The sequence below is a fragment of the Vidua macroura genome, chromosome 6, assembly GCF_024509145.1.
Source record: "Vidua macroura isolate BioBank_ID:100142 chromosome 6, ASM2450914v1, whole genome shotgun sequence".
NCBI lineage: Eukaryota > Metazoa > Chordata > Aves > Passeriformes > Viduidae > Vidua > Vidua macroura.
In genome coordinates this window covers 970,223-997,520 of record NC_071576.1, presented here as the reverse complement: position 1 = coordinate 997,520, position 27,298 = coordinate 970,223, and the positions used below count along the sequence as shown (strand labels likewise).

General features: G+C 53.9%; 2 protein-coding genes across 7 annotated transcripts in view; one reads left to right on the top strand and one right to left on the bottom strand.

The window, feature by feature from the left end:
* The window catches only part of TOGARAM1 (TOG array regulator of axonemal microtubules 1), a 35,343-nt gene extending 26,678 nt beyond the window's left edge, over positions 1-8,665 (bottom strand). The window contains exons 1-4 of one of the 4 annotated variants that reach the window (XM_053979488.1): positions 7,201-8,665; positions 2,371-2,527; positions 1,320-1,454; positions 453-766 (exon numbers count right to left, since the gene is read on the bottom strand). In XM_053979488.1, the coding sequence (XP_053835463.1) occupies positions 453-766; positions 1,320-1,454; positions 2,371-2,527; positions 7,201-8,652 (2,058 nt within the window). In that variant the 5' untranslated portion in view covers positions 8,653-8,665. The remainder of the gene's footprint in view (positions 1-452; positions 767-1,319; positions 1,455-2,370; positions 2,528-7,200) is intronic. The other 3 variants (XM_053979487.1, XM_053979489.1, XM_053979490.1) reach the window with 3 other exon arrangements.
* Positions 8,666-8,990: 325 nt separating this feature from the next.
* Positions 8,991-24,910, top strand: KLHL28 (kelch like family member 28). Of its 3 annotated transcripts, XM_053979499.1 has the most exons (6): positions 9,014-9,098; positions 11,723-11,795; positions 11,939-12,837; positions 16,095-16,538; positions 20,504-20,712; positions 21,489-24,910. In XM_053979499.1, exons 3-6 carry the CDS (start codon positions 11,939-11,941, stop codon positions 21,650-21,652), a joined length of 1,716 nt encoding a protein of 571 aa, XP_053835474.1. In that variant the 5' UTR covers positions 9,014-9,098; positions 11,723-11,795; the 3' UTR covers positions 21,653-24,910. The 3 variants fall into 3 exon arrangements, with proteins under 3 accessions (XP_053835472.1, XP_053835474.1, XP_053835473.1); XM_053979497.1 differs by lacking the exon at positions 11,723-11,795 and having other exon boundaries at positions 8,991-9,098; XM_053979498.1 differs by lacking the exon at positions 9,014-9,098 and having other exon boundaries at positions 10,122-11,795.
* Positions 24,911-27,298: the final 2,388 nt, after the last annotated feature.

The following is a 27,298-nucleotide window of genomic DNA, read 5'->3' as shown; positions in this document are numbered from 1 at the left end:
GGAACTGGATGAGTTTTAAGGTCTCTTCCAACCCAAACCATTCTGGGATTCCATGATTCAAATGAAGAAGCAAAAAGGCAAAATGCACTGAGTAACCCTTTTCTTGCACATGGCTTAATTAGGGTTTGAACAGTAACAGGTATTTCTGTACTGACTTTCCCTAAAAGTGCTCCATTTTGGGGTTTATTTGAGTTGGAAGACAGACCTTGCCCTGAGACATAAAGAAAAGCAGAGCTGTAGCATCTTTTGCTTTATGACAAATGCAAAGGCTCCACTTTTGAAGAGAAGCTTGCAGGGATGTGAGCAGTGAAGCTATAAGTAAATAAATCAATAAATCCCTCCATTCCTAACTGCACCTGAGGCACTGCCCAATTCCCTCTCCCCTGCCACTGTGGATCTTCTGACCACTGAAAAATCCCTCAAAATACAATCCCCAAATCCCTTTTTATCACCTTGAGAAGATTCCCACCTGTGCTGTCTCCTGGCTTTTGGCTGAGCAGCTGCTTCTGGCAACCAGGCTTAGGCAGCCCCTGGAAGCTTTTGAGAGGCCAGGAACTGGAGAGGCTCCTGGGATCCTCCTGGGACTTCCCTGCAGGGGCAGCAGGAGCAGAGAGGTGCTTGGGGCTGTTCCTGGGGGATGACAGGGGGAAGGAGGGCAGGATGAAGGTGCCCTGGCTGGCACTGGGACCTTGGAAGGACATGGTGGGCTCTGCCTGAGTGCAAAAACTTCTCTGGGTCTTGCTGGAAAAACTGAGGCTGGAACAAACTGAGCAAAGGAAAAGAGAACAGTGCTTGTGGTAACTGGATCTTGTAATATGAATTTATCATGATTTCCAGTGAAATAATGCAGCATAAAAATAATTTCCAATGAAATCATCTATCATAAGAATAATTTCCCATGAAATAATGCACCACTAGGCAGTCAGAGCCCGAAGGTTTTGCCCAAGCAAGCAGACAAATCAACCAGCTTAATTTGGCAAATTGCATTCCCCTCCAAATGTGAGTTTAAGCCTTGAATCAATTTCTCAGACATGTTTTGGAGAACTATATTTAAAAAACAGAGTGATGCAAGTAGATCAAACACTGCTGTGATCCTCCCACAGCAGCAGCTTTTCTCTAACACCCTGACACAGCCAGAGATCAAAGGTGGGGCTGTGAATTAACAACCACTAATTAACTCACACAGGAAGGAGCAGCCATCTGGACGGGGCCAGAACAACCTTTCAGTTACAGTTTCCATTTCTTGGGGAAGCAAAGGAACAAAGAGACAACTCCAAAGTGACACACCCTGCCTTAGGCCACCGGCAGAAGCCACGTACCTTTGTCCTGCTGACAGTTGTTCAGTCCCAAAAACTGCAAATCAGAGCCCACGCTGCCACTCTTCCCACGTGCCTGTGGGTATCCAAGTGTCCCACATTTCCCTGAAATCTGGGGCTGATGAGAGCCCAGAGCACCTTCCAAAAGAGAACACAAAGAACCAAATCAGTGCTTCACACATGGTGTCCATCAGAGAATACCCAGTAATATTTTCTAGGGAATGCAGACTCTGTGTAGCTCTGAGTGTGAAACTCAAATACACTCCAAGTACTTCATTCCAGAGTCTCTAAGCAACCTCAGAAAGCAGCTCAGAGGGAAAAAGGGAAAAGGACTGGCTGCTCTTCCAGGGCACTGCTCCAGCTGGGAATTGCAGGGGGGGCAAAAGAACCCCCTGGCACAATCCCCTCTTTGAGTATGTGACAATGAAGGGCAGCAAACACCTTAAAACCCAACCACGGCGAGGGAGCAAACTTGGCAAGGCCAGGACTCCCCAAAGGGGACAAGGACAGAGCCCAGGGCCATGGGCACACAATCCCTCAGGTCTGGTCTTGCCCAGGCTTTCCAGAACCTTCTGGCTACTGAAATGTACAAGACAACAAGAGGCCAGTCTCTTGGAGTATTTAAAGAGAAAAAGTCCGGGTTGCAAATGCCCCATGTCCTCTATGATTTCATTGATCTTCTTTAGCTCATGGAGTCATCTCTAGGAATCAGAAGTCTTCTTGTGAATGACAAGAACTGGGGAATTCTAGGGACTATTTGTAGGTTTGATGTGGCCTTTTTGTAGTTGTTCACTTACTAATTTTTGGAGAGCATTCAATTTTTTCTGTTCAAGAGGCCACTGATCTATCCAAATTGGCTGATTGGTTTTGTGTGATAACTTCAGAGTGGCAGGCATTGTTGTGGATTCCATCAAAAACCCACTGCTATCTTCACTCCCCACTGGGACAACAGGTCTCTCCCCCATACTGTGATGGGCTCCTTCTCTACAGGTTCATTTCCCACACTGCAACACTAAAATCTGCAGCTGCAGCACGTGCCTGTGCCCCCACTCACCAGCAGCAAGGACAGAGTGCTCCGAGTTCAGCTCCACACTGGGCTGGAATGAAGCCCTGGAAGCTCTGCTCCTGCTGAAAAGCAGCTCATCACTGCCTGGGCTTCCCTGCGAGGGCCGGAGCTGCGGGGAGTGGAGGAAATCATTGGCTGCAGCCAACTGTGGGGAAAAGCAAAATAAACTGTGTGTGAAATGAAAGCACAGCCACAAACACTTCCACACAAGCTCTTCTTTCCCACCTACCCAATATTCAAATGTTTTAAGCATTAGAAAGCATTTTAGCTGTTTTGCAGGTCTTATGAAAATACAGGTTAAAGGTTTCCCCTTTCACACTGAAAGGGGAAAAAGCCCAACAAAATAAACTGGTAGAGAATGGAACTATTTTAAAAATTAAATTTCAAAAATTAAACAATGACCACTTGAATTTTGTGCTTTAGATAGAGAAATGCTTAAATAGACAGGAGAACCCCAAAATCCCAGAATGGAACAGTTTCTTGCAAACCACTCCAGTCTAAAACTGTGCCTGGCAACATCAGCAGCTTTTACTGAGAACTGGCTACAGGTAGGGAGAAAATCTCAATAATACCAATATTTAACAAAGAAAAGGTCATGCTATAAATAGATTCTGATTTAATTAGTAAAATCAGTGATTTAAATCATTCCCGAGCTGTATTTACTCTCCTCTCCTTTCTGGGGGACACAGGAAGAAAAGAAGAGCAGGAAAATGCTGAAGTGGTTTATTCCAGGTTATTACAAGTTGGGATAAAAGATGTGAGACCTTGGCATTCCCACTCCTGCAATCACCAAACATCATCCCATTCACAGATCCTTCAGTCCATAAAGAAATATTCCTTGTACAAATCACCACAGCCTGGTTTCAGCTGGGATAGAGAGAATGTTCTGCTTAGGAGCTGGTACAGGATAAGCTTTCATCCCATTTTTCCATACAGATAAAGCAACATATGCAGAAGGAATAAATTCCAACACTGCCAGGACTCTACAGCTTTCTCAGCTGCTCCCATCCCAGCTCCAGGAGTGAAAACTCTCCTTCCTTGTACCCAAACTATAATTACAGCATTGCAAATTCACTGAACACAGGCTTGGTGGTGGGAAGCACAGCAGACCCAAAGCTGCCAGATGTTTCCCTGGAGCAGATAACAGACCCTAGCAAAGGGATTTCTCAAAAGGGCTCAGATTCCTTTAAATTCCACAAATGCTGGAAAACACCTGAATCCATCCAGCACAGGAACTGGTAACTTGGTTATCAAAGCACAGCCCTTGAGAGTGACCTGTGATGGAATCCTGGGATGGTCTGGGTGGAAAGGGACCTTAAATCCCACCCCATCCCATCCCATCCCATCCCATCCCATCCCATCCCATCCCATCCCACCCCATCCCATCCCATCCCATCCCCAGACTGCTCCAAGCTGGAATCACAGCAAGCATTCCCTCCCTGCATCCCTTCCCTGTGGAGCTGTGCCACTGGGAGACACCAACGGTGCTCCTAATCCATCCCCAGCAGCATCAGCAGTGTTCTCCCAGGAGACCAACACCACACAAAGACAGAACAATCTCTCCCCAAAATCCTCTCCCAGCTCCAGAAAAAACAGGGCTCAGGTCCCCGAGGGACACCCAAGGAAGGGACACCTTTATCCCACACACTGGTCACCCTCTGTGTCCCTCTGATCCTTGGAAAACAAAGAGGTTTTGTTCCATAAATCAGATTTCCCAGGCCATTTGAACACTCCACAAAGCCCAGCTATCACGTTCTCCAGTTACCAGATCAATATGGAAATGAGATTTCCACACAAAATGAGGGGAGATCCCACAGTTCACATGTGGAACTTTGTGGAAGGGCTTGCATGCCCAGTGAAACGTTCAAATGCTCTCGTTTCCCCCAAAAGGAACCTCTGGGCACCAGAAGGTACCTTCAGCAGCAGGGAAGGGCCTGCAGGGTCTGTGTGTCCCAGGGGTAACTTCACCCTGCAGTATCCAATATTGCAACCTGCCCTCGAACACCTGCAGGGATGGAGAACCCACAGCTCTGCAGAGAGGCTGCCACACAAACCCCTGAGGTCAGTGTGCCTTATCTACCTTTTATTTTTAGTACACATTAACTTACACATGTTTTACTCACACCTTATCTGATCAGGAAAGTCTAGACGCAGCCCTGGACAATCACCCTGTAACATGACCCTAACAATCTGGCAGGGAAACAGCTTTAAACATTAAGCTACTTCCATGCATCCTTTCAGCCACAGAATTACTCCAAAAGTTAATTTTTAAGCACTTTCATTTCAAAGGAATGTCTGAATTAATAATTAATATTTGACATGTCCAGAAACCAGTCGACTACCTGAGATTTATGCATGATAAATGCATTTTCCTTACTGAGGGAGCGAGGGGCAGATCCAGGGCTAACTCCCCACACACAGCTGACTGCTGGATGGCCCAGGGACAGGAGCTTGACACACAGCTCCTGGAATGTCTTCAGTCCAGGGAGCACCAGCCAGGCTTACATTCCCAGACTGAAACCACAATTCACCTTCTTGCATCCAAGAGAGATCCGTGGAATGTCCTGAGCTGGAGGGACCCCCAGGATCATCCCAGCCTCATCCCTGCCCAGACCCCCCAGCAATCCCACCCTGTGCACCCCTGGCAGCGCTGGCCAAAGGCTCCTGGAGCTCTGGCAGCCTCGGGGCCGTGCCCATTCCCTGGGGAGCTGTTCCAGTGCTGATTCCACATTCTGGGGAAGAACTTTTCCCTGAAATCCAACTTAAACTTCCCTGACCCAGCTCCAGCTGCTCCCTCTGGTCACCAGCATCAGAGGACAGTGTCCCCTGCCCAGAGAGCTTCAGTCAGATGTGATGAGACAAAGGATCAGGATGTGAAGAAGGAACAGCAAAGGTGTCAACTACAGCAACCAGGTAAATATTCCACTATTAAACCAGCCTAGTGTTTTAAGTTTCCTTTACAGTAATGGTCTGGCCAACAGGACTCCAATTCATCCTGTGCCCAATCAGGTTCCCACTGCCAGAGGGCAGGGATGGGTGGGATATTGGGATTTAGGAATTCCTGGCTGGGAGGGTGGGCAGGCCCTGGCACAGGTGCCCAGAGCAGCTGTGGCTGCCCCTGGATCCCTGGCAGTGCCCAAGGCCAGGCTGGAGCAGCCTGGGACACTGGGAGGTGTCCCTGTCATGGCAGGGCTGGCACTGGGTGGGCTTTGGGGTCCCTTCCCACCCAAAGCATTCCAGGAACTGGTGATTTACCCCACCTCCAAAGGCACTTTACACACCAACCAAACAGAACCCATAAGCTCCTTGCTTTCTCTGCAGGGCTGGTAACTCCTCCCACGTTACAGAGATAACCACATGTGCAAGGACTTCATTCCTTTCAGAAAAGGACCATTTCCAGAGCTCCTCCCTGACTTCCTGGGAGAGGGGCTAGGAATTCCCTAGGCAGGGAATTTTCCTCCTTTCCAAGCCCCAGCCAGGTGCTGGTGCCTGTATTAACTTGTTTTTTTTGTTCACAGCTGCAGAAAAACAGCAGCAGCACAGGGCTTGGCCCAACCTGCCAAGAGAACACTGGCACTGTTTTTTGGGCTTTTTTTACAAGCTGTATTAATTAATACTGAAAATCCCAAAAAGAAAACCCTTCTTGCTCCAGAGGTGTTTCCTACACATCTTGTTGTCCTGACCCTGCTTGCAGATACCCCAAGGGAACTGATTCACCAGCTCAGGAAGACACAGATGCCTTCAGGAGCCTCAGGAGAGGTAACACAGGCACCAAGGAAAGAGATGAGCATTCAAGTCTAGGCATGAACGTCAAGGTTTGACAGTACAGAAACACGAGCTGGGTTTATTTGGTTAAGGGCCTGCCCCACAGCCAGGCTGCAGAGGAGCACTCACTGTCCATGACCTCATCCAGCCCAGCAACAAGTTACCAAGCAACTGAGAATGAAAATCTGAGTAGGCAAATGTGGCACTGAGGAATCTGCTCTGCACAGCCTCTGATTTCCTGAGAAGCTCTGTTTGCTTCAGCTCCCGCACAGGAGATCAAGTTCTGATAAATCAAACGTGTCCACTTTAAAAAAAAAAAAAAAAACAAACCCAAAACACAGCAGAAAAACCACCACACAGAGATACACCCCCGTGTGTGGCATCCAAAACACGTCACAGAACCACTGGCAAAGGAAAAAGAACCTGCACAGTTTTCCAGAGGTTCCTCCCCTTTCCAGCTGCAGACGTGGTCAGTGGGTGATTACACCCAAACTCAGCCAGAATGGTTATTCCAGCCTGGCCTACTTTCTTCCTGGCTGGATCAGCCCAAGGAGCAAGAGCCACACAGGCACTTGGCAGCCACCAGGTTTATCCCAAAGAGCCCTGGCTCAGCCCCATCCCGCAGCTCTGCCTTCAGAGCCTGAGCTGAAGGAGCTGCTCAGTTTTCCCCCAAACAGGAAACTCTCAGCAGTCAGTCCCACTTTCAAACATAAACGTACAAACAAAGGCTGTTTTCCCCAGTTTTGTGCTCATCACCTCTCACTGCTGACGTATCAGAGTCATGTCATTACTGTCAGACCTAAGGAGTGTCCCAGGTAGTCCAGCTAACCTCGAGAAAAGATTCATATATTTTTTTTGTAAGTGATAAGTAGTCTGCTAAATTGCTTGGCTGAATCTGACATAACGAATCCCCAAATCTACCTTCCCAGAGCAAGCTGAGTGTACAGATCCACGTACAGATCCCAAACATCTCTCACTTAACAAGCCCCCGACAACTCTTCATCCTCCCTTTGGAAATGCCTCAAGGATAAAGGCGCCCAGGGAGTCACATACCTGCTCCACACCCTTCGTGACAGGCATCCTCACCCCCGAGCCACCTTCCTTGTCCGCAGCCGGCTCGTTCTCCCAGGGCAGCTTGTTTCTGAGCGCTCTGCCGGCGCTCAGGACTCTCCTGGGGCTCAGTCCGCGCTGGGCACCGGCGGGGCCGCGCAGGGCATCGCGGCAGGCGGCGTGCCCGCAGCGGCCGTGCGCGCTCCGGCTCCTGCTGCCCATCAGCAGCCACTCGGTGTCGGCGCCGGGCGGCGGGCAGGGCCCGCGGCAGCGGCCGGACGAGGGCAAGGGCACGCCGTACTCCACGAGCCCCTGCTCGCCCAGCCTGGGCAGCACCTTCCTGGCCAGCCGGGCCTGCACGGCGTGCGCCACCCCCGCGCCGCCGGCCCGCAGCTCCAGCGCGTCCAGGGCGCGGAGCAGCGCTCCGGCGTTGCCGGGGCCCAGGGCCGAGGCCAGCGCGGCCAACGCCTCCATGGCGGCGTGCCGGACCCTGCGCTTGGCGTCCAGCAGCGCCGGCGCCAGGGCGGCCGCCAGCTGCGGCAGGTCCAGCTCGGCGGCGGGGTAGGCGAGCAGCGCGGCGGTGCAGGCGTTGAGCAGCTCCTCGCGGAGCCGGGCGCTGCGGTGCCGCAGCAGCCGCTCCTGCAGCAGCAGGCGCAGCACGGGCCGCGGCCCGGCCGCCGCCATCAGCCGCAGCAGCAGCCGGCCGCCGTCCCGCCGCATCGCCGGCTGCGCGTCGCCGAGCGCCCGGGCGGCCGCGCACACCAGCGGGGCCAGCACGGCGGGGACGCGGCGGCCGAGGCGCAGCGCCAGCAGCCGGGTCGCCTCCAGCGCCCCCCGCGCCACCGCGAAGTTGGGGTCGTGCAGCAGCGCGTCCAGCAGCGCGATCAGCCCCAGCAGGGCGGCGGCGGGCGCGGCGCCCAGCGCGGCGGGGCTGCAGCTCTCCAGCGCCCGCCGCAGCTGCTCCACGGCCTGGGCACGGCCCCGGTAGTCCCGCCGGTCCAGCAGCCGCGCGCGGAGCTCCGGCGGCACCAGCGACAGCTCCGGCCCCAGCGGGGGAGCCGCGTCCTCCTGCGGGCCGGGGGGCTCCGTGCCCGGCCCGTCCTCAGCGGGGCCGGGGGGCTCCGTGCCCGAACCCTTGTGAGCATGGCCGGGGGGCTCCGTGTCCGAACCGTCCTCAGCGGGGCCGGAGGGCTCCGTGCCCGAACCCTTGTGAGCATGGCCGGGGGGCTCCGTGTCCGAACCGTCCTCAGCGGGGCCGGGGGGCTCCGTGTCTTCCTGCGGGCCGGGGGGCTCCGTGCCCGAACCGTTCAAAGCGGGGCCAGGGGGATCCGTGCCCGAACCGTTCAAAGCGGGGCCGGAGGGCTCCGTGCCGTCCTCACCGACCAGCGCGGAGCCGCCGCGCTGCCAGGCCCGGCCGCGGCCCCGCGGAGCGGCGGCTCCGGGCGGCTCCGCCATGGCCCGAGGCCGCGGCCATGGGCGGCCCTCAGGCCCCGCCCGGCAACGCCGCCGTCGCCAGGGGGCGCCGCGCGCCGCGCCGGCGCGGGGCCGACCACGCCGCGGCGAGCGGGGAGGGGGGAACCACGCGTACCTCCCCTACTTCTCCTCAGGCCGCCGCGGGCGGGACGGGGCGCGGACGCGGTGGCGGAGAAGCGGAGAGCAGCGTCGCGCGAGCGGCGGGGACGGGGCTGTAGCAGAACCGCCGGGGAAGCGAACCCGCGGCGTGCCCCCCCCCGCGCGGTGCGCCGGGTGGTTCCGCCCGGGTACCGGCGGGTGTGGGTGTGTGCGGCGGCGCGGCCGCTGATTGGCGGGGCGCGGCGGCCGGAAGTGACGGAGCGGGCGGTGGCGGAGCGGCGGAACGAGGCGGCGGCGCGGCCGGGCCGGGCCTGGGCACCCCGGCACAGGTGAGAGCGGGGCGGCGGGACAGTGCCGGGGCAGTGCCGGGGCAGTGCCGGGATACTGCCGGGATACTGCTGGGGCACTGCCGGGGCACAGCCGGGACCGTGCCGGGGCACTGCCAGGATACTGCCGGGGCACAGCCGGGACCGTGCCGGGGCACAGCCGGGACAGTGCCGGGACCGTGCCGGGGCACTACCGGGATACTGCTGGGGCACTGCCGGGGCACAGCCCGGGACAGTGCCGGGGCACAGCCGGGAAAGTGCCGGGCACAGCCAGGACCGTGCCGGGACCGTGCCGGGGCACAGCCGGGACAGTGCCGGGACCGTGCCGGGGCACTACCGGGATACTGCTGGGGCACTGCCGGGGCACAGCCCGGGACAGTGCCGGGGCACAGCCGGGAAAGTGCCGGGCACAGCCAGGACCGTGCCGGGACCCTGCCGGGGCACTGCCGGGGCACAGCCGGGACCGTGCCGGGGCACAGCCGGGACCGTGCCGGGGCACAGCCGTGACACTGCCGGGGCACAGTCGTGACACAGCCGGGGCACAGCCGGGGCACAGCCGGGGCACAGCCGGACACAGCCAGGACCGTGCCGGGGCCCGGCCGGCCCGGCGGAGTGCAGGAGCCGGGGCGGTTCGGGCTGGCCGGGACGCCGGGCAGGGCCAGCGCTGGCAGCGCAGCGTGCTCCGCTCCCCGGCCGGGAGCGGGGCTGGGGCCGCGGGGCGAGCAGGAATTGAGGAAGCGGGGCGGCTTCGTCTGCCCTGCCCGTCCTGCGCCCGGTGCCTGCTCGGGGCAGAGCAGAGCAGAGCCCGCAGCTCTTGTGCCGCTTCCCAGCACGGCCGCTTATCCGCTCTGTTTCCAGTCCCTGCTGCTGTTGGAGCTAAGCTTGAGCCACAGGCTGGAAGGATCTGCCGGCCCGGGCGTGCCCGCTTGGTGTCCCGAGCACGGATCGCTGGGCTGGGAATGCAATTCCGGGGCTGGGAATGGAATTCCGGGGCTGGGAATGCAATTCCAGGTCTGGGAATGCAATTCCAGGTCTGGGAATGCAATTCCGGGGCTGGGAATGCAATTCCAGGGCTAGGATGCAATTCCAGGGCTGGGAATGCAATTCCAGGGCTGGGATGCAATTCCAGGGCTGCTTCGTGTTCCAGCTGCTGACTTCTTGCTAAACAGTAAATTAAATAACAGCAAATCCATGGTATGGGCGAGCCTGGCCATGCAGGGGGGTGAGGGGTTCTGTCAGGGTGAAGAATTATTGCTGCAGAATACCTTAAATATGGTTATTTGTGGGTGTTTTGGCAGGTTTTTCAGCTGGACTGGGACCATTCCCTTTTCTGTGTGGTGGTGCCTTGTATTTCCCTGTTTTTGTGTGTTTGCATGATCAAAATAGGAGCTGAACACAAACACAAAAGGGGAATACATTCTTTTAGCTGCTGGACAGCTTTTTTTTTTTTTGATTATTTTAAATATTTCAATTCTTCCATGTATAATTTGTACTCCAAAATTGTGACAGGGAAACTGTTGTTGTCTCTGATCTTGCCTTTTGCACATGCACTTTAATTAGTTTCTTTCAGTTATTTTTTCCAGTGTGGAGTGATAATAGGAGAGCTTATTTATCTCTTCGTGGGTAAGAGGTTTCTCAGCCCCTTCTCCTCCCTGTCACTGCTATTGTATTCTGTATTTAAACGCTGGCAACCCATTTGATTATTTCAAATTAGGCACTTTTAAGTGGGCTCACCTGCAAGTGAGGTGTCATTTAAGGAGCTGTGCAAACGGTGAACTTATTATTAAGCTAAAAGGAGCCGAGATCTTGCAGATCATGCAGCAAATCAAAAGCTGCTGTGCTCGGGGGTGGGGGGGCTGCAGCGTTCCCTGGAGAACAATGGGATTCTTTCCCCGTGGCCCAGGATCCTGACACGTTCCTACCCTCCACCTCTCAGCAGCGCAGCGCTGGGGGCTGAACAAAGAGCTGCTGCACCCTGGCAGTGCTCAAGGAGCTGAAATTAGAGCAGGTGCCTCTAATTAGGGCAGCCACCCGAGGGCTCCGGTGTCACGATGTGCACGGGACTCTGGGGAGAGGAGGAGCGAGCATTCTGCACTCCTGGGGAGCGTGGGCAGCGGCTGCCAGAGCTGGGGAAGTGCTGAGGGTTCCGGGGGGCTCAGCCTGTCCCCCTGCTCACCTGGGGAGCTCTGAGCTCTCCAGAGGCTGAGCCTGTCCCAGCGAGGATCTCCCGTTTCTCCTGTGCTCCTCTGTGCATCCACAGCACAGGAATCTGCTCCAGCCCCACTGGCAGAGGGAATGGGAATGGGAAGCTGCTCCCTGCCAGAGCCTGGCACAGCAGGACTGGGCTGCTCCCCAGGAATTGCACTGCACAAAAGGAGTTTAAGAACTTTTAAAACTTCGTCTCAAATAAGCCAGTTGTGTTCCCTAGTTAGCTGTGTTTGTTTCTATTTCAGCCGCTGTTCAGTTCTCTCAAACCCTTGATGTGGAATCACAGAGTATCCTGGGTGGGAAGGGATCCACAGGAGCCATCAGTCCAGCTCCAGGCCCTGCACAGGCACCCCAACAATCAGATCGTATTTTACTCCAGAACAAACAAAAAGTGACGGTTGTGGGTTTTTTTAATTCAGAGTTGAATCTAGCATAGAATATTAATGAGCATTTGAAGGTCCTGGAATTCACTTGCATGAAAAAGCGCAGCAGGTAAGGGTTGAAAAGGGGATTGGGAAGTAAGAAACCCTATTGAGTTAAAAACCAAGATGGAAAAATACCTTTCAACCGTTACGTGTGGCGCGTGTCAGTTACATAAACGTGAAGTGACACCTCCCAAACTGTGTTTGTCCCAGATGGACCCGTCGTCGCCGCCGTTCCTGCTGGCCAAGCTGACCCCCCTGCACTCGGAGCAGCTCCTGCAGGGCCTCAACCTCCTGCGGCAGCACCAGGAGCTCTGCGACGTCGTGCTGCGCGTGGGCGAGGCCAAGATCCACGCGCACAAGGTGGTGCTGGCCAGCATCAGCCCCTACTTCAAGGCCATGTTCACCGGGAACCTGTCGGAGAAGGAGAACGCCGAGGTGGAGTTCCAGTGCGTGGACGAGGCGGCGCTGCAGGCCATCGTGGAGTACGCCTACACCGGCACCGTCTTCATCTCGCAGGACACCGTGGAGTCGCTGCTGCCCGCCGCCAACCTGCTGCAGGTCAAGCTGGTGGTCAAGGAGTGCTGCGCCTTCCTGGAGAGCCAGCTGGACCCCGGCAACTGCATCGGCATCTCGCGCTTCGCCGAGACCTACGGCTGCCACGAGCTCTATCTGGCCGCCAACAAGTTCATCTGCCAGAACTTCGAGGACGTGTGCCAGACCGAGGAGTTCTTCGAGCTGACGCACTCGGAGCTGGACGAGATCGTGTCCAGCGACTGCCTGAACGTGGTGACGGAGGAGACGGTGTTCTACGCCCTGGAGTCCTGGATCAAGTACGACGTGCAGGAGCGCCAGAAGTACCTGGCGCAGCTGCTGCACTGCGTGCGCCTGCCCCTGCTCAGCGTCAAGTTCCTCACGCGCCTCTACGAGGCCAACCACCTGATCCGGGACGACCACACCTGCAAGCACCTGCTCAACGAGGCCCTCAAGTACCACTTCATGCCCGAGCACAGACTGTCCCACCAGACCATGCTGCTGACGCGGCCCCGCTGCGCGCCCAAGGTGCTCTGCGCCGTGGGGGGCAAGGCCGGGCTCTTCGCCTGCCTGGAGAGGTGAGGAGCGGCCCCGGGGCACTGCCTGGCACCCCTGGGCAGGGCACACGGGCACTGGGAGCTGGGATCCCCCCGGTCTCTGGGGCTGGAAGAGATCCGGGAGTCCCAGCAGAGCTTGCGGAGTGTGGTTGTTCCTTTTCTCCATAGAAACTGTTGAGCAGGCTTTCTTTTTTAACAAGGATGAGCCCCAGGTTCCTCTGTAAAAACTCTTCAGCAGGTTTTTGTAACAAGGATGAGCCCCAAGTTCCTCTGTAAAAACTCTTCAGCAGGTTTTTTAAACAAGGATGAGCCCCAAGTTCTTCCATAGAAACTGTTGAGCAGGTTTTCCTTTTTTAACAAGGATGAGCCCCAAGTTCCTCCATAAAAACTCTTCAGCAGGTTTTCTTTTTTTTAACAAGGATGAGCCCCAAGTTCTTCCATAGAAACTGTTCAGCAGGTTTTCTTTTTTAACAAGGATGAACCCCAAGTTCTTCCATAGAAACTGTTCAGCAGGTTTTCCTTTTTTAACAAGGATGAGCCCCAGGTTCCTCTGTAAAAACTCTTCAGCAAGTTTTTTAAACAAGGATGAGCCCCAAGTTCTTCCATAGAAACTCTCCAGCAGGTTTTTTGTGTTTTTTTAACAGGGATGAGCCCCAAGTTCCTCCATAAAAACTCTTCAGCAAGTTTTTTTTTAACAAGGCTGAGCTCCAAGTTCAAAACGCTTTTTTATTTCATGAGCAATTTGCAGTGTTAGAGAGTTTTGTTTGTGCTGGACATTTGTTTGTGTAAACAACAAAGCTCTGGAATAATTCCCATTCTGTTGATTGGGTTAATAACGTGGTTAATTGAGTTTGTACAGTTCTTATTTTTCCTTCCAGGTATTTTCATTTTACTTAATTTTCCCCCTCATTTTTTATTAGTTCAAACAAATCATAAAAATTAACTTGCTATCTGACAAATGTGCTTCCTGATAATTAAAAAATCTTTGGTAGTAAAATAGACTTAATCAGGGCAGAGTGAAGGAGAATAAAGGAGGCTCAGGGAGACTTTTCCCTGCAGCTCCTGCCAGGAGGGGACAGCCGGGGGGGTCGGGCTCTGCTCCAGGGAACAGGGACAGGAGGAGAGGGAACGGCCTCAGGCTGGGCCAGGGCAGGCTCAGGGTGGGATCAGCAGGAATTTCCCCATGGAAAATTGTACCTGGGAGTTACAGCTCAGGGCTCACTTTGATAAGATCTTGATAAGATTTTTGGGCTGATTTTGATGAAATATCCAACCTAACCTAAACATATTTCAGTAATGCCAGGTTGGGTTTCAGTCCAGTTTTTCCATTGCACTGTTGATCCTGGGATGTGATTTAGGACAAGAAGTTCCTCTCTGGGAGCAGGAGTTGCATCCCCAGCAGTTGTCCCGTGTTATTGGGTGGCTGCCATTCCCAGATTTTGGGAATGAATTGTTGGATTTTTCCATCCAGAAGAGAGGGATAGAGCTGAGTTCTGCCTTTGGCTGCACTGAGGGATTACAGGATATTTTCAGGAGGAATTGTTTCCAGGAAAAAATGGAAGTGACCACCCAGGGAGGGTTGGAGGTGTCCAAGGAATTCCTGGAGGTGCCCAAGGAGGTGGCACTCAGAGCTCTGGGCTGGGACAAGGGGGGGATTGGGACTCTGATCTTGGAGCTCTTTTCCAACCTCAGTGATCCTGGGATTTCACGGAGGAGTTCTGGGCCATGATGTGATCGTGGCTTCAATCCCAGCCACTGGGATTCCTGTGCTGGCAGGAGCAGGTGGGTGCCCCTCCTCCTTCCCCTGCATTCCAGAGTGAGCCTCCTCCGTTCCTGGAGAGCGTCCCTGAGGCTCCTCCTGGGAGCAGAAGGAACAAAAAAGACAGAAAAACACCTTTATGCCCCAAGCTGGTGTGGCTGGGCGTGCTCAGAACACGGGATTAACATTCCCAGAGCTGCTGGTTAAACGGTGTGGGCTGTTTATATACAAATATACATTTATACATTTATACATACAGACAGAGCTTTGATGTTCAGTGTGCCCTGAGCAGCCCCAGGAGTGTTCCCTGTGCCCAGGCAGACTGCCTGAACTGGTTCCACAGCTGGATCCTGGATAATATTCTGGGATCTCCTTTTCTGGGACAGTTCTGTGCCTGCAGAGAGAAACACATGTAAAAAACCTGGGGAGAGCTGTGTGTTCTTTTCCCTCTGTTCAGAGGTATCAAAGTCATTTAAAGTTAATTTTCCCAGTGGTAGTCACTGATATTGAACCAGATGTTGGGGCTGGGAATTGTTTGGTTTATAGACTTAAAAAGTAAAGGGAGATTTGTGCTTCATAAAAAATGTTTGAGTGAATAAAGTCATTCTCTGGTATTCTTCAGCTCTGCTTCTTTCCCACCTTCTTCAGGGATTATAAAAATGTAGCCTATCAGTATAATTTGGATTATTTCCAATTTTTTGGTGCTTCATAATAACAAAATTACTTAGAATATGTTTAATCTCTATTCTCTGGTGTTTCAGCAGCTCCTGTTTGTGGGCTCTTAGTGCCTGTCAGCTCTCCAGGGGCCTCATGCTCCCGTATGGTTTTTTGAGCAGATCACGTTTCCTCTGTACCAGATAGCCTCTTAATTATTTGGCTAATTAATAATTAAACTATTCAGGTAGATTGGCTACACTTTATATGGGGCAAGCTAGACCCACCGTGTTCTCACGGTGAGTATAATTAAAAGAAAAGGGTATTTTAAGGTTTAGATTTTAGACTTAAGGTTTAGACTTAAGGTTTAGACTTAAGGTTTAGACTTAAGGTTTAGACTTAAGGTTTAGACTTAAGGTTTAGGTTTAAGGTTCAGGTTTAAGGTTCAGGTTTAAGGTTCAGGTTTAAGGTTCAGGTTTAAGGTTTACGTTTAAGATTTATGTTTAAGATTTACATTTAAGATTTACATTTAAGGTTTAAAATGCTGTTTAAAGGAAATAAGCTGTTTTAAAGACATATTTTTCAGGTTAGTTTGTGCTACGTTGACATTTTGTTTAAATTACAGAGTGCAGATAAAAGACGTATTTATAAACTGCAAGCTGTAGTTTCTAAATGTGGATTTGTAAATGCAGACGTGTGCTTCCCTCTCTCTAATTTGCTTTTCTCTCTCCCGTTTCTGTGGCTGGTTTGGTTTTTTTTGGTTTTGTTTTTTTTTTTTTTTTGCTGTGTTTTCTCCTCCCTTTGGGTCACGTTTTCAGCGATTCCAGTTGCTCTTTGGCTCACTTTGCCTGTTTCCCCCCTGCAGCATGGAGATGTATTTCCCCCAGAACGACTCGTGGATCGGGCTGGCCCCTCTGAGCATCCCCCGCTACGAGTTCGGGGTGTGCGTGCTGGAGCAGAAGATGTACGTGGTGGGAGGCATCGCCACCCACGTGTGCCAGGGCATCAGCTACAGGAAGCACGAGAGCTCGGTGGAGTGCTGGGACCCCGACACCAACACGTGGAGCTCCCTGGAGAGGATGTTCGAGAGCCGCAGCACGCTGGGCGTGGCCGTGCTGGCCGGGGAGCTCTACGCCCTGGGCGGCTACGACGGCCAGTCCTACCTGAGGAGCGTGGAGAAGTACATCCCCAAGGTCAAGGAGTGGCAGCTGGTGGCCCCCATGAGCAGGACAAGGAGCTGCTTCGCCGCCGCCGTGCTGGACGGCATGATCTATGCCATCGGGGGGTACGGGCCTGCCCACATGAACAGGTACGTGCTGGGGGTGACCTGTGCCCACCTGGGCACCACCAAAACCCCCTGGGCAGCTTTTTCAATCCTTCCCCTGCCCATATGAACGTGCTGGGGGTGACCCACCTGGGCACCAGCAAACCCCACAGGCAGCCTCATTAATCCTTCCCCTGCCCACATGAGCAGGGATGTGCTGGGGGTGACCTGTGCCCACCTGGGCACCACCAAAACCCCCTGGGCAGCTTTTCCAATCATTCCTCTACCCACATGAGCAGGTACGTGCTGGGGGTGACCTGTGCCCAGCTGGGCACCACCAAAACCCCCTGGGCAGCTTTTTCAATCCTTCCCCTGCCCATATGAACGTGCTGGGGGTGACCCACCTGGGCACCACCAAAACCCCCTGGGCAGCTTTTCCAATCATTCCCCTACCCACATGAGCAGGGATGTGCTGGGGGTGACCTGTGCCCACCTGGGCACCACCAAAACCCCCTGGGCAGCTTTTTCAATCCTTCCCCTGCCCATATGAACGTGCTGGGGGTGACACACCTGGGCACCACCAAAACCCCCTGGGCAGCTTTTACATCCTTCCCCTGCCCACATGAACGTGCTGGGGGTGACCCACCTGGGCACCAGCAAACCCCACAGGCAGCCTCATTAATCCTTCCCCTGCCCACATGAGCAGGGATGTGCTGGGGGTGACCTGTGCCCACCTGGGCACCACCAAAACCCCCTGGGCAGCTTTTTCAATCCTTGCCCTGCCCACATGAACAGGTACGTGCTGGGGGTGACCTGTGCCCAGCTGGGCACCACCAAAACCCCCTGGGCAGCTTTTTCAATCCTTCCCCTGCCCACATGAACAGGGATGTGCTGGGGGTGACCCACCTGGGCACCACCAAAACCCTCTGGGCAGCTTTTTCAATCCTTCCCCTGCCCACATGAACAGGTACGTGCTGGGGGTGACCCACCTGGGCACCAGCAAACCCCACAGGCAGCCTCATTAATCCTTCCCCTGCCCACATGAGCAGGGATGTGCTGGGGGTGACCTGTGCCCAGCTGGTACCAGCTTACCCCACAGGCAGTCTTTTACATCCTTCCCCTGCCCACATGAACGTGCTGGGGGTGACCTGTGCCCAGCTGGGCACCACCAAAACCCCCTGGGCAGCTTTTTCAATCCTTCCCCTGCCCACATGAACGTGCTGGGGGTGACCCACCTGGGCACCAGCAAACCCCACAGGCAGCCTCATTAATCCTTCCCCTGCCCACATGAACAGGTACGTGCTGGGGGTGACCTGTGCCCAGCTGGGCACCACCAAAACCCCCTGGGCAGCTTTTTCAATCCTTCCCCTGCCCACGTGAACGTGCTGGGGGTGACCTGTGCCCAGCTGGGCACCAGCAAACCCCTGGGCAGCCAGTTAAATAATCTCCAATAGGTCCTGGGCCTCATTAATCCCTGGGACTGTCACGTCAGTCCCATCGTTCCAAGGGAAATCTTTATTTTTGCTTCACTTTGTGTGTTCCACCCTGTTTGGGCCCTTTTTTAGATCACCTAAAAGGAGATTTTACCAAAAAGGTAAAAACAAAGACATGCCTGCATATTACTGAGCCTTGGAGCTCAAGCCTGCAAAGTCTGAGGGTGGGTGGTGAGTTTTACCACAAAAGCCCTGATTTGAGGTGAATAGGAGTATTCTCAGGCTCAGCACACACAATAAATACATAATTCTGGTGGGATCTTGAACTAGTGTTACTGCTCATAGCAGAATTGAGGAGGAGGTTACTGGTCTGACTCCAGGGGTTGTTTCAGGCCTTGCATTCCCAAGGAGTTTTCCTGGTACCACCATGTTCTTTAACTCCTCTGTTCCCTTTGGATGTCCAGTTATCCAAAGGAATCAGTTTCCATCATTAAAATGGGAACAGATCAGCTGAATGTCCCTCCAGGAAGGAAAATAACAAACTGCAAGTGTAAGAGCTGAATAAAGAATGAAGCTCTTGTTCCTAGGAAGGGACACAGTGGTTGTTGAACAGGGTGGTACCAGACATTGTAATGCTGAATTGCATTGACTTTTTCACTTGAGGCTGACTCAGGGCAGGTGTAGGTTGGATATTAGGAAAAGGTTCTTCATTTAGCAAAAGGTTCTTCTTTCTATTAGAAAAAGGATCCTTGGGCTCTTTGATCCTTCCAGCTCAGGGTGTTCCATGTTCTGTGAATAATCCTGGGCTTATTTATGATTGGAGGAGTGAGTACCAAGCCATGCCATGCAGCACCAGGCTCCTCCAAGCTCTGGCATTAAATCAAGCTCACACTGGGGAATGAACCCCCTTTTCCAAACTCTGTGCTGCTGCTGCTGCTGATCTCCTCTTCCCCTTTTTCCTGCCCCTCCGTGCTTGGGCAGGAACAGCTCTGAGTGTGTCAATGCTTGAGCATCTGTACAGCGATCAAAAATATTAATAACGATGAGAATTCATTTCCCTTTGATCCTGAAACCTCTCCTGCCCTCAGTGTTTTGATCAGCAGCCTCTTTGCTGCTTTTCCTGAGGAATATAAATACACTCTCCACATGCTTTTTCTCTCTGAATGTTATTTTCAGGCCAACCTTAAGGCAGATCCGGATTTGCTGTGTAGCCAAAGAAATGCACTTCATCTCTGCATTGTGTTCAGATTCCCACAACATTTTTATTTTAATAGATTATTATCTTAATAGATTGTTATTTATGTGGTATACATTTTAAATTCCTGTTTTAAAAAATTGCACCCGACATCCTGAAGGAGCTTTCAGCTCTGAGGAACCTCTTGGTTTTAGGGTGTGACCTGAAGATCCAGGACAGGGAGGACATGGGAGAGGCTGAACCAGTTGCTGTGTCAGGGAGAAATATCACAGAGCCATTTGGGATGGAAAAGTCTTTTAAGTTCATTGAGCCCAAGCTTTAACTGAATATATTATAAAAATAGGTTAAAACTGAGTTTTGCCAACACTTTGGTTGTGGAAGTGCCCTGGGATGTGATTGATGCTTCCCAGGTGATAACAATTTCTGCGTGCTGCTGTTGGGTTGTACCAAACAACTGCACTGTGGAATTTGCCCTCAGCTCCAGCCCTTTCCTCTGTGTTCCATTATTCCTGTGTGGTAATTCTGCCTGGCAGGGCCAGCTGTGCCTGTGCCACTCCAGGAGTGAATCCCATCCCTGAGATCCAGGGCAGAGCCAGCTGTGCCTGTGCCACTCCAGGAGTGAATCCCATCCCTGAGATCCCAGGAAGATCCAGCTGGAGCTGTGACACTCCTGGAGTGAATTCCTGAGATCCCAGGCTCACTGCTGTGCCTGTGCCACTCCAGGAGTGAATCCCATCCCTGAGATCCCTGGCAGAGCCAGCTGTGCCTGTGCCACTCCTGGAGTGAATTCCTGAGATCCCGGGCTCATGGCTGTGTCTGTGACACTCCAGGAGTGAATCCCATCCCTGAGATCCCAGGCTCACTGCTGTGCCTGTGACACTCCAGGAGTGAATCCCATCCCCAGATCCCAGACTTGTGGCGGTGCCTGTGACACTCCAGGAGTGAATCCCATCCCTGAGATCCAGGGCAGAGCCAGCTGGAGCTGTGACACTCCTGGACTGAATCCCATCCCTGAGATCCCAGGAAGATCCAGCTGTGTCTGTGTCACTCCAGGAGTGAATCCCATCCCTGAGATCCAGGGCAGAGCCAGCTGTGCCTGTGACACTCCTGGAGTGAATCCCATCCCTGAGATCCCAGGAAGATCCAGCTGTGTCTGTGTCACTCCAGGAGTGAATCCCATCCACAGATCCCAGACTTGTGGTGGTGCCTGTGCCACTCCAGGAGTGAATCCCATCCCTGAGATCCCTGGCAGGGCCAGCTGGAGTTGTGCCACTCCAGGAGTGAATCCCATCTCCAGATCCTGGGCTCACTGCTGTGTCTGTGCCACTCCAGGAGTGAATCCCATCCCAGCTCCTGGGCTCACTGCTGTGTTTGCTTTGCAGCATGGAGCGCTACGATCCGAGCAAGAACTCCTGGGAGACCGTGGCCTCCATGGCTGACAAACGGATAAACTTTGGGGTGGGGGTCATGCTGGGCTTCATCTTCGTGGTGGGGGGACACAATGGGGTGTCCCACCTGTCCAGCATCGAGAGGTACGACCCCCACCAGAACCAGTGGACGGTGTGCCGGCCCATGAAGGAGCCCAGGACAGGTGGGACATGGCAGAGATGAACCTCTGAGCTGGTAAAGCCTGCAGGGAGAGTGGCAGGGACTCCATCTGTGGGTGAGGGTCACTTCACCTCCCTGTAAAAGGAACTTGATTTCTCCATGTTTGGTTTATTAATGCTGAGCTGTAACAAAAATTGCAGGAAGTAGTAATTCTACTCTACCTCCTGTTTTTTCAGTGGTTTCAGCAGTGATGAGTTGCAGCAGTTCTGTGCTCACTGTGGAGACTCGGGTGCGGGGTTGTGGTGCAGCTCCCATCTCTGCTCCCTGGGGCAGGGACAGGGCTCAGGGAGCAGCTGGGGCTGGGCCAGGGCAGGTCAGGCTGGATTTCAGGGAAAGGCTCTTCCCCAGAGGCTGCTGGCACTGCCCAGGCTCCCCAGGGAATGGGCACGGCCCCGGGGCTGCCAGAGCTCCAGGAGCCTTTGGCCAGCGCTGCCAGGGGTGCCCAGGGTGGGATTGTTGGGGGGTCTGGGCAGGGATGAGGCTGGGATGATGCCTGTGGGTCCCTCCAGCTCAGAACATTCCATGGATCTGTCCCACAGCCTCCCTGATGGGGCACTGGGACAGGGGGAGGTTGTTTTATTGTAGGGAAGGGGATGAGAACAGCACAAAAGGGGTGTCAGGCCCGAACAGAGAGGGCTCCTCATTTGCACCCCTTTTCTTTAGCCAGTGAGGACTCTGGGGGCGGCGGGGGGTGACTCCAGTTGGGAACAAAGCCCCGGTGCTCCCCGCAGGGTTTGATGTGGGTCCTTTCCTCCGCAGGCGTGGGGGCGGCGGTGATCGATAACCACCTGTACGTGGTGGGGGGGCACTCGGGCTCCTCCTACCTGAACACGGTGCAGAGGTACGAGCCCATCTCGGACTCGTGGCTGGACTCGGCGGGGATGATGTACTGCCGCTGCAACTTTGGCCTCACGGCCCTCTGAGCCCGCTGCCCGGCCTTCAGCTCGGCCTGGCCTGGGGCGAGGAGGGGACCCGCTGCTCCCCAGGGACCCTTTGCTGCTGCAGAGGGAGCTCCGTGCCCGGCTGCGTTCGGCGCCCTGCTCGCGGCTGTGGGACCGGGAGAGAGCTGGGATCCAGCTGGAATCGTGTCCATCCGACCCTCCCGAGGGCTTTTGTCTCTTCCTCCTCTGGAACGCGGCGTTGCCCGTGCTGGGGGAAGCTGGGTGAGCGCAGGGGGCTGACCCCGGGCTGTGGCTGCGCACGGGGACAGCGCCAGTGCTTCACGGGGTTTTTTATGACCGGTAACTCAAGGGCTGCCTTGTTTCTGTATCTCAAGGTTTGTACATAATAAATGCCATAGGATGTTGCCTGTACTCTCCTTTGTCACCTGCTTCCTGGTAGGAGGGATGGGATGATCCTTGGAGACATTTTACGAGGCAAATTTATTGCCTCCTCGGGACATTTTTGGATCTGACGAAGCGAATTTGCATTTTTAACTGTTTCCCTTCTGTTTTCTGCTGGTGGAGAAACGAGTGCTAGATGAACTGACTTCATCCCGCCGCGTGCTTTCAGTTGGAATGCGAGGAGGAATCACAGCAGCAGCATTCCTAGCATGATTCCCCAACAAAACCTCCAAGCCAGCCCGTCCCGTCCTCCCGAGCGCGCTCGTGTCCGTGTTCCCTTTTTTTCAAGGACTGTATGGTTGCTTCCTCTGAGTGTTCCCATCTCACAATGGTGCTAAATGTAGGGGTACCCCCGAGGCTGTTCCTGGTTTCGGTGCATAAAGCATGTTTGGATTGTTCCACTGGTTTGGTTTCTTCTTTGCTCCATGCCCCCGTGCCCCTGCAGCTCTGCAGTCCCACCCCCTGTGGAATGAGCTCCCTGGTGGCTGTTTAGTGGGGGTTTTCAGGTTTATGGTTATTGCTCCCATTCTCACAAATGGGGAGATCTCAGCTCGGGCTCTTCAGGCAGTTCTGCCTTTCACACCAGTGCAGGGAGTTCAGACAGGGCTCATCCCAAACGTGTGTCCTGCCGAGGGGCAGGTCCTGGGGTTAACCACAGTCCCACTGGGTTAATCACACAGCCCTGAGCTCAGTGGAAACTGGGCCAGAGAGAGAGAAAGCGATGCTGTGGGTTATAACCATCATTTTAAAATGGAATTTAACTAATTTAGCACATTTTGGGTTGTCTTCTGATCTCAATTACCTTAAATTTCTGTGCTGGCTGCCCATTGCCAGGCCTAGTACTAAGGTTTTTTGCCTCCAGAGTTTCTTTTCTCTTTCTTTTAACATGTTTGGTGTTTGTTTTCCCAGCCCACGCAGTGTTATTTTGAAAGGTGCAATAATATTTGAAATAGCTGCTTTAAAAGCTGTTTCTTTATGATTTTGCTAAATGGGGAGGGTTGAACGCTCTGGATTTATCCTGAATTCCTGCAGAGCTGGTTGCAGCCAGAGCTGCTCTAGTTCTTCCATTCCAGCCACTGAGATTTCACCATTCCAGGAGGGTGTTGTCACCATAAAACATCATTCACAGACCATAAAATCCTGCAGGTCTCCTCCAGATTTGGTGGAACTGAGCAGGACTTCAAATGTAAATAAGAGAAACTGCATTGAAAATGCTGGAATTGTTAATTTGACCCACAGGGATTCTTTCCAGTGACAGCAATAAAAACCTGATTTCATTATTCCAGGACAGGAGGGGTTCCTTGGCTGTATTTCCATGTTTGTGTGTGGGGAGGAGAAGGAATCATGGAATCCCAGGATGGTTTGGGTTGGAAGGGACCTACAACCCACCCAGTGCCAGCCCTGCCATGGCAGGGACACCTCCCACTGTCCCAGGCTGCTCCAGCCCCAGTGTCCAACCTGGCCTTGGGCACTGCCAGGGATGGATCACAACAAAAAAAAAAATCCATAAACAACAAAAGCATCATTAAAAAACCCTATAAATCACAACAACAACAACAACAAAATCCATATTATGGTGATTATTTATATCAACATCTTCCATTTATGGAAATCAAAGCACTGAAAATTGCAAAATGTTTCATTCCCTTTCTGCAGGCAGTGGGAATGAAAAACCCCACAATGGTTTGGGGTTAAAGGGGCTTTAAAGACCACCCTGTTCCACCCCTTTCCCTGGGGAATCCTTCCACTGGAATGGGGTCAGAGGAGGTGAATGATGCCCTGGATTGACCCTGTGCTGTGGATGTGACATTGCCCACTGGAGAGAGCAGCAGAAACTGTTTTTTACTCTGCAGGAGAAATGCCTAAAGAATTTTCCTGCTGTGTTTGCTGAACTCCTTAACCTGGAGAGGGATCAGCTTAGGGGCCGTGTCCCTTAAATTCACTCCATCCCCGTTTCTGTCCTGTCCCTTCAGTGCCTGGGCAGAGGGAGACCAGGCACAACAATCAGGGTAAAGCTGACTGGGAACTCAGCAATCCCATGGGAATGCCTGGCTGGGAGCTGCAAAACCAAGGACCTGCAGCTAAGATGTGACAATTCCCAATTTTCATCCAGTCCCAGTTCCTTGTCTCTCGAATTGCACTTTGCAACGGGTTAAATGAGTTTATTTGTCTCCATACAGCTCAGAAATTCTGCTTTGTCAAAGATAGTAATCTACAAGCTCCTCCTAGGCATGTTTCCCTTCCAGAAAGTGGTGGAATTTTTGTCCATGTTACAAATATTGTTTCTGGGAGATAATATTGCTTCAGTGAACTTCCCATCCACAAATCCCCATTCACTGTAGGAAACAGTGCAAAACATCCCCCAAATTGCCTTCAGTTCTTTCCATTGACCTGAAACACAAAGAACTGCATGATAATTCCTATTTTTTCTCTCTCTTTTTTTTTTTTTTTTTTTTTTTTTTTTTTTTTTTTTTTTTTTTTTTTCCTTATGTAGCGTGCTGTGTTTTAAACCCAAGGAAAACTCGGATTTTTAGCAGGATTTAATAATTGTACAGGGAATTTTCTACTCGGGCTTGGCCAGAGTGCTTTGGCTGGGGGTAAGAACTGATCCCTGTAGATTTGTGGTTTTACCTGTAAATATTTATATTTTTTTTAAACATCAACATCCTGGTTTTGTTTTGTCTACAAAAGTGGCCTTTGAGTTCCACAGGGTGAGAGCTGAGCCGTGTGGGGATTCTCTGGCAGTTCCCAGGGTGTTGTTCTTGTGCTCTCCAAGCATTGTTGTGATGATTCCATTGGATGTGAAGCTGTTTAATGAAATAAACCTGGGAAATCCTGGTTTGTCTGGTGCTCAGTGCTGGAGCCTCCGGAGCTGCTCCCACCTCTCATGGAATCTCCTCATTCCATAGCTGCTGCCCCTTCCTTCCCTCTTTTCCAGGTTGTTTAGGATCAAATCCTGGTTTTTACCCCCACACTGCTTTAATTTATTATCAGTGCACTAGGACTGCTCCAGCACGCACTGGATCAGAGCACTGGGATTTTAACTCATTATTGCTCTGGAAAATGGGACATGTCCGTGGAAAGGCTGGGAAATTTGGGATTGTTCAGCCTGGAGGAGGCTCCAGGAGGTCCTCAGAGGGACACCTCCCACTGTCCCAGGGTGCCCCAGTGTCCAACCTGGCCTTGGGCATTCCAGGGGTCCAGGGGCAGCCACAACTGCTCTGGCAATTCCAGCCCAGCCAGGAATTCCCAATTCCCAATCTCCCATCCATCCCTGCCCTCTGGCACTGGGAGCCATTCCCTGTGTCCTGTCCCTCCATGCCTTGTCCCCAGTCCCTCTCCAGCTCTCCTGGAGCCCCTCCAGGCCCTGCAAGGGGCTCTGAGCTCTGCCTGGAGCTTCTCCTCTCCAGGGGAACATTCCCAGCTCTCCCAGCCTGCCCGGACAGGAGAAGGGATTTCAGCTCCTCCATCCCCAGGGGAAGGAAACCGGGCAGAGCCCGGAGCTGCCCTCGTGTCCCGCCCACCCCGTGCTGGGACAGGGCCGGGAGCCTGGCCCGGGCGGTGCGGGAGGGATGCGGCCGGTGCCGGGAGGATGAGGATGGTGCCGGTACCGGGGGGACGATTCGGGTGGTGCCGGTACCGGGGATGATCCGGGCGGTGCCGGTGCCGGTACCGAGGATGATCCGGGCGGTGCCGGTGCCGGTACCGGGACGATCCGGGCGGTGCCGGTGCCCCGGCCCCGCAGCACCGGGCTGGGCTGAGGCTCCTCCGAGCCGCCCGTCCGTGCCTTGTCCGCCTCAGTGCCGGGAACCCGGGAGGAGCGGAGCCGGCGCCAGCACTGCCGAGGAGCCGCTGTCCCAGGCTGCTCCCGGGAAAAGGAAAAAAGGAAAAGGAGAAGGAGAAGGAGAAGGAGAAGGAGAAGGAGAAGGAGAAGGAAAAGGAAAAGAAAAAGGAAAAGGAAAAGGAAAAGGAAAAGGAAAAGGAAAAGGAAAAGGAAAAGGAAAAGGAAAAGGAAAAGGAAAAGGAAAAGGAAAAGGAAAAGGAAAAGCCGCTTTTCCTTGGAACTGCCGGCTGGGGGCGGAGCGGCGGCGGCGGGGCTGCAGCGGGGCCGGGCGGGCGCTGGGTGTCACTGCGGGACCGCGCTGGGTGTCACTGCTGGGTGTCACTGCTGGGTGTCACTGCTGGATCCTGCTGGGTGTCACTGCTGGGTGTCACTGCTGGGTGTCACTGCGTGACCGCGCTGGGTGTCACTGCTGGATCCTGCTGGGTGTCACTGCTGGGTGTCACTGCTGGGTGTCACTGCTGGGTGTCACTGCGGGACCGCGCTGGGTGTCACTGCTGGGTGTCACTGCTGGGTGTCACTGCTGGTGTCACTGCTGGGTGTCACTGCTGGGTGTCACTGCGGGACCGCGCTGGGTGTCACTGCTGGGTGTCACTGCTGGGTGTCACTGCTGGTGTCACTGCTGTGTGTCACTGCTGGGTGTCACTGCTGGTGTCACTGCTGGGTGTCACTGCTGGGTGTCACTGCTGGATCCTGCTGGGTGTCACTGCGGGACCGCGCTGGGTGTCACTGCTGGGTGTCACTGCTGGATCCTGCTGGGTGTCACTGCTGGGTGTCACTGCTGGGTGTCACTGCTGGATCCTGCTGGGTGTCACTGCTGGGTGTCACTGCTGGTGTCACTGCTGGATCCCGCTGGGTGTCACTGCTGGGTGTCACTGCTGGGTGTCACTGCTGGGTGGCACAGGGACAGGCTCTGGATGTCACTGTGGGACAGCACAGGGACAGGCACTGGCTGCTCCAGCCCCCCTGGCTGCTCTGACCCCCCCGAGCCCCTGAACCCCTGCCCGAGAGTCACTCTCAGAATTCCAGAGTCACTGAGGCAGGAAAATCCCTCCCAGCCCATGGAGTCCCAGCTGTGCCCCATGTCCGCCTTGTCCCCAGCCCAGAGCTCTGAGAGCCACCTCCAGGAATTCCTGGGACACCTCCAGGGATGGGCACTGCAAACCTCCCTGGGCAGTGCCCAGGCCTGAGCCCCCTTTCCATGGGGAAATTCCTGCTGCTGTGGGTTCAGTGAATCCAAGCAATGCTGTGCTTGGGCATTTCTCCCTTGGGTCCATGGGTACAGCTGGCAGGTACCCCATCACGGAATCAGGGAATCATTTAGGCTGGAAAAGCCCTCTGAGGTTGAGTCCAACCCTTCCCCAGCACTGCCAAGGCCACACTGA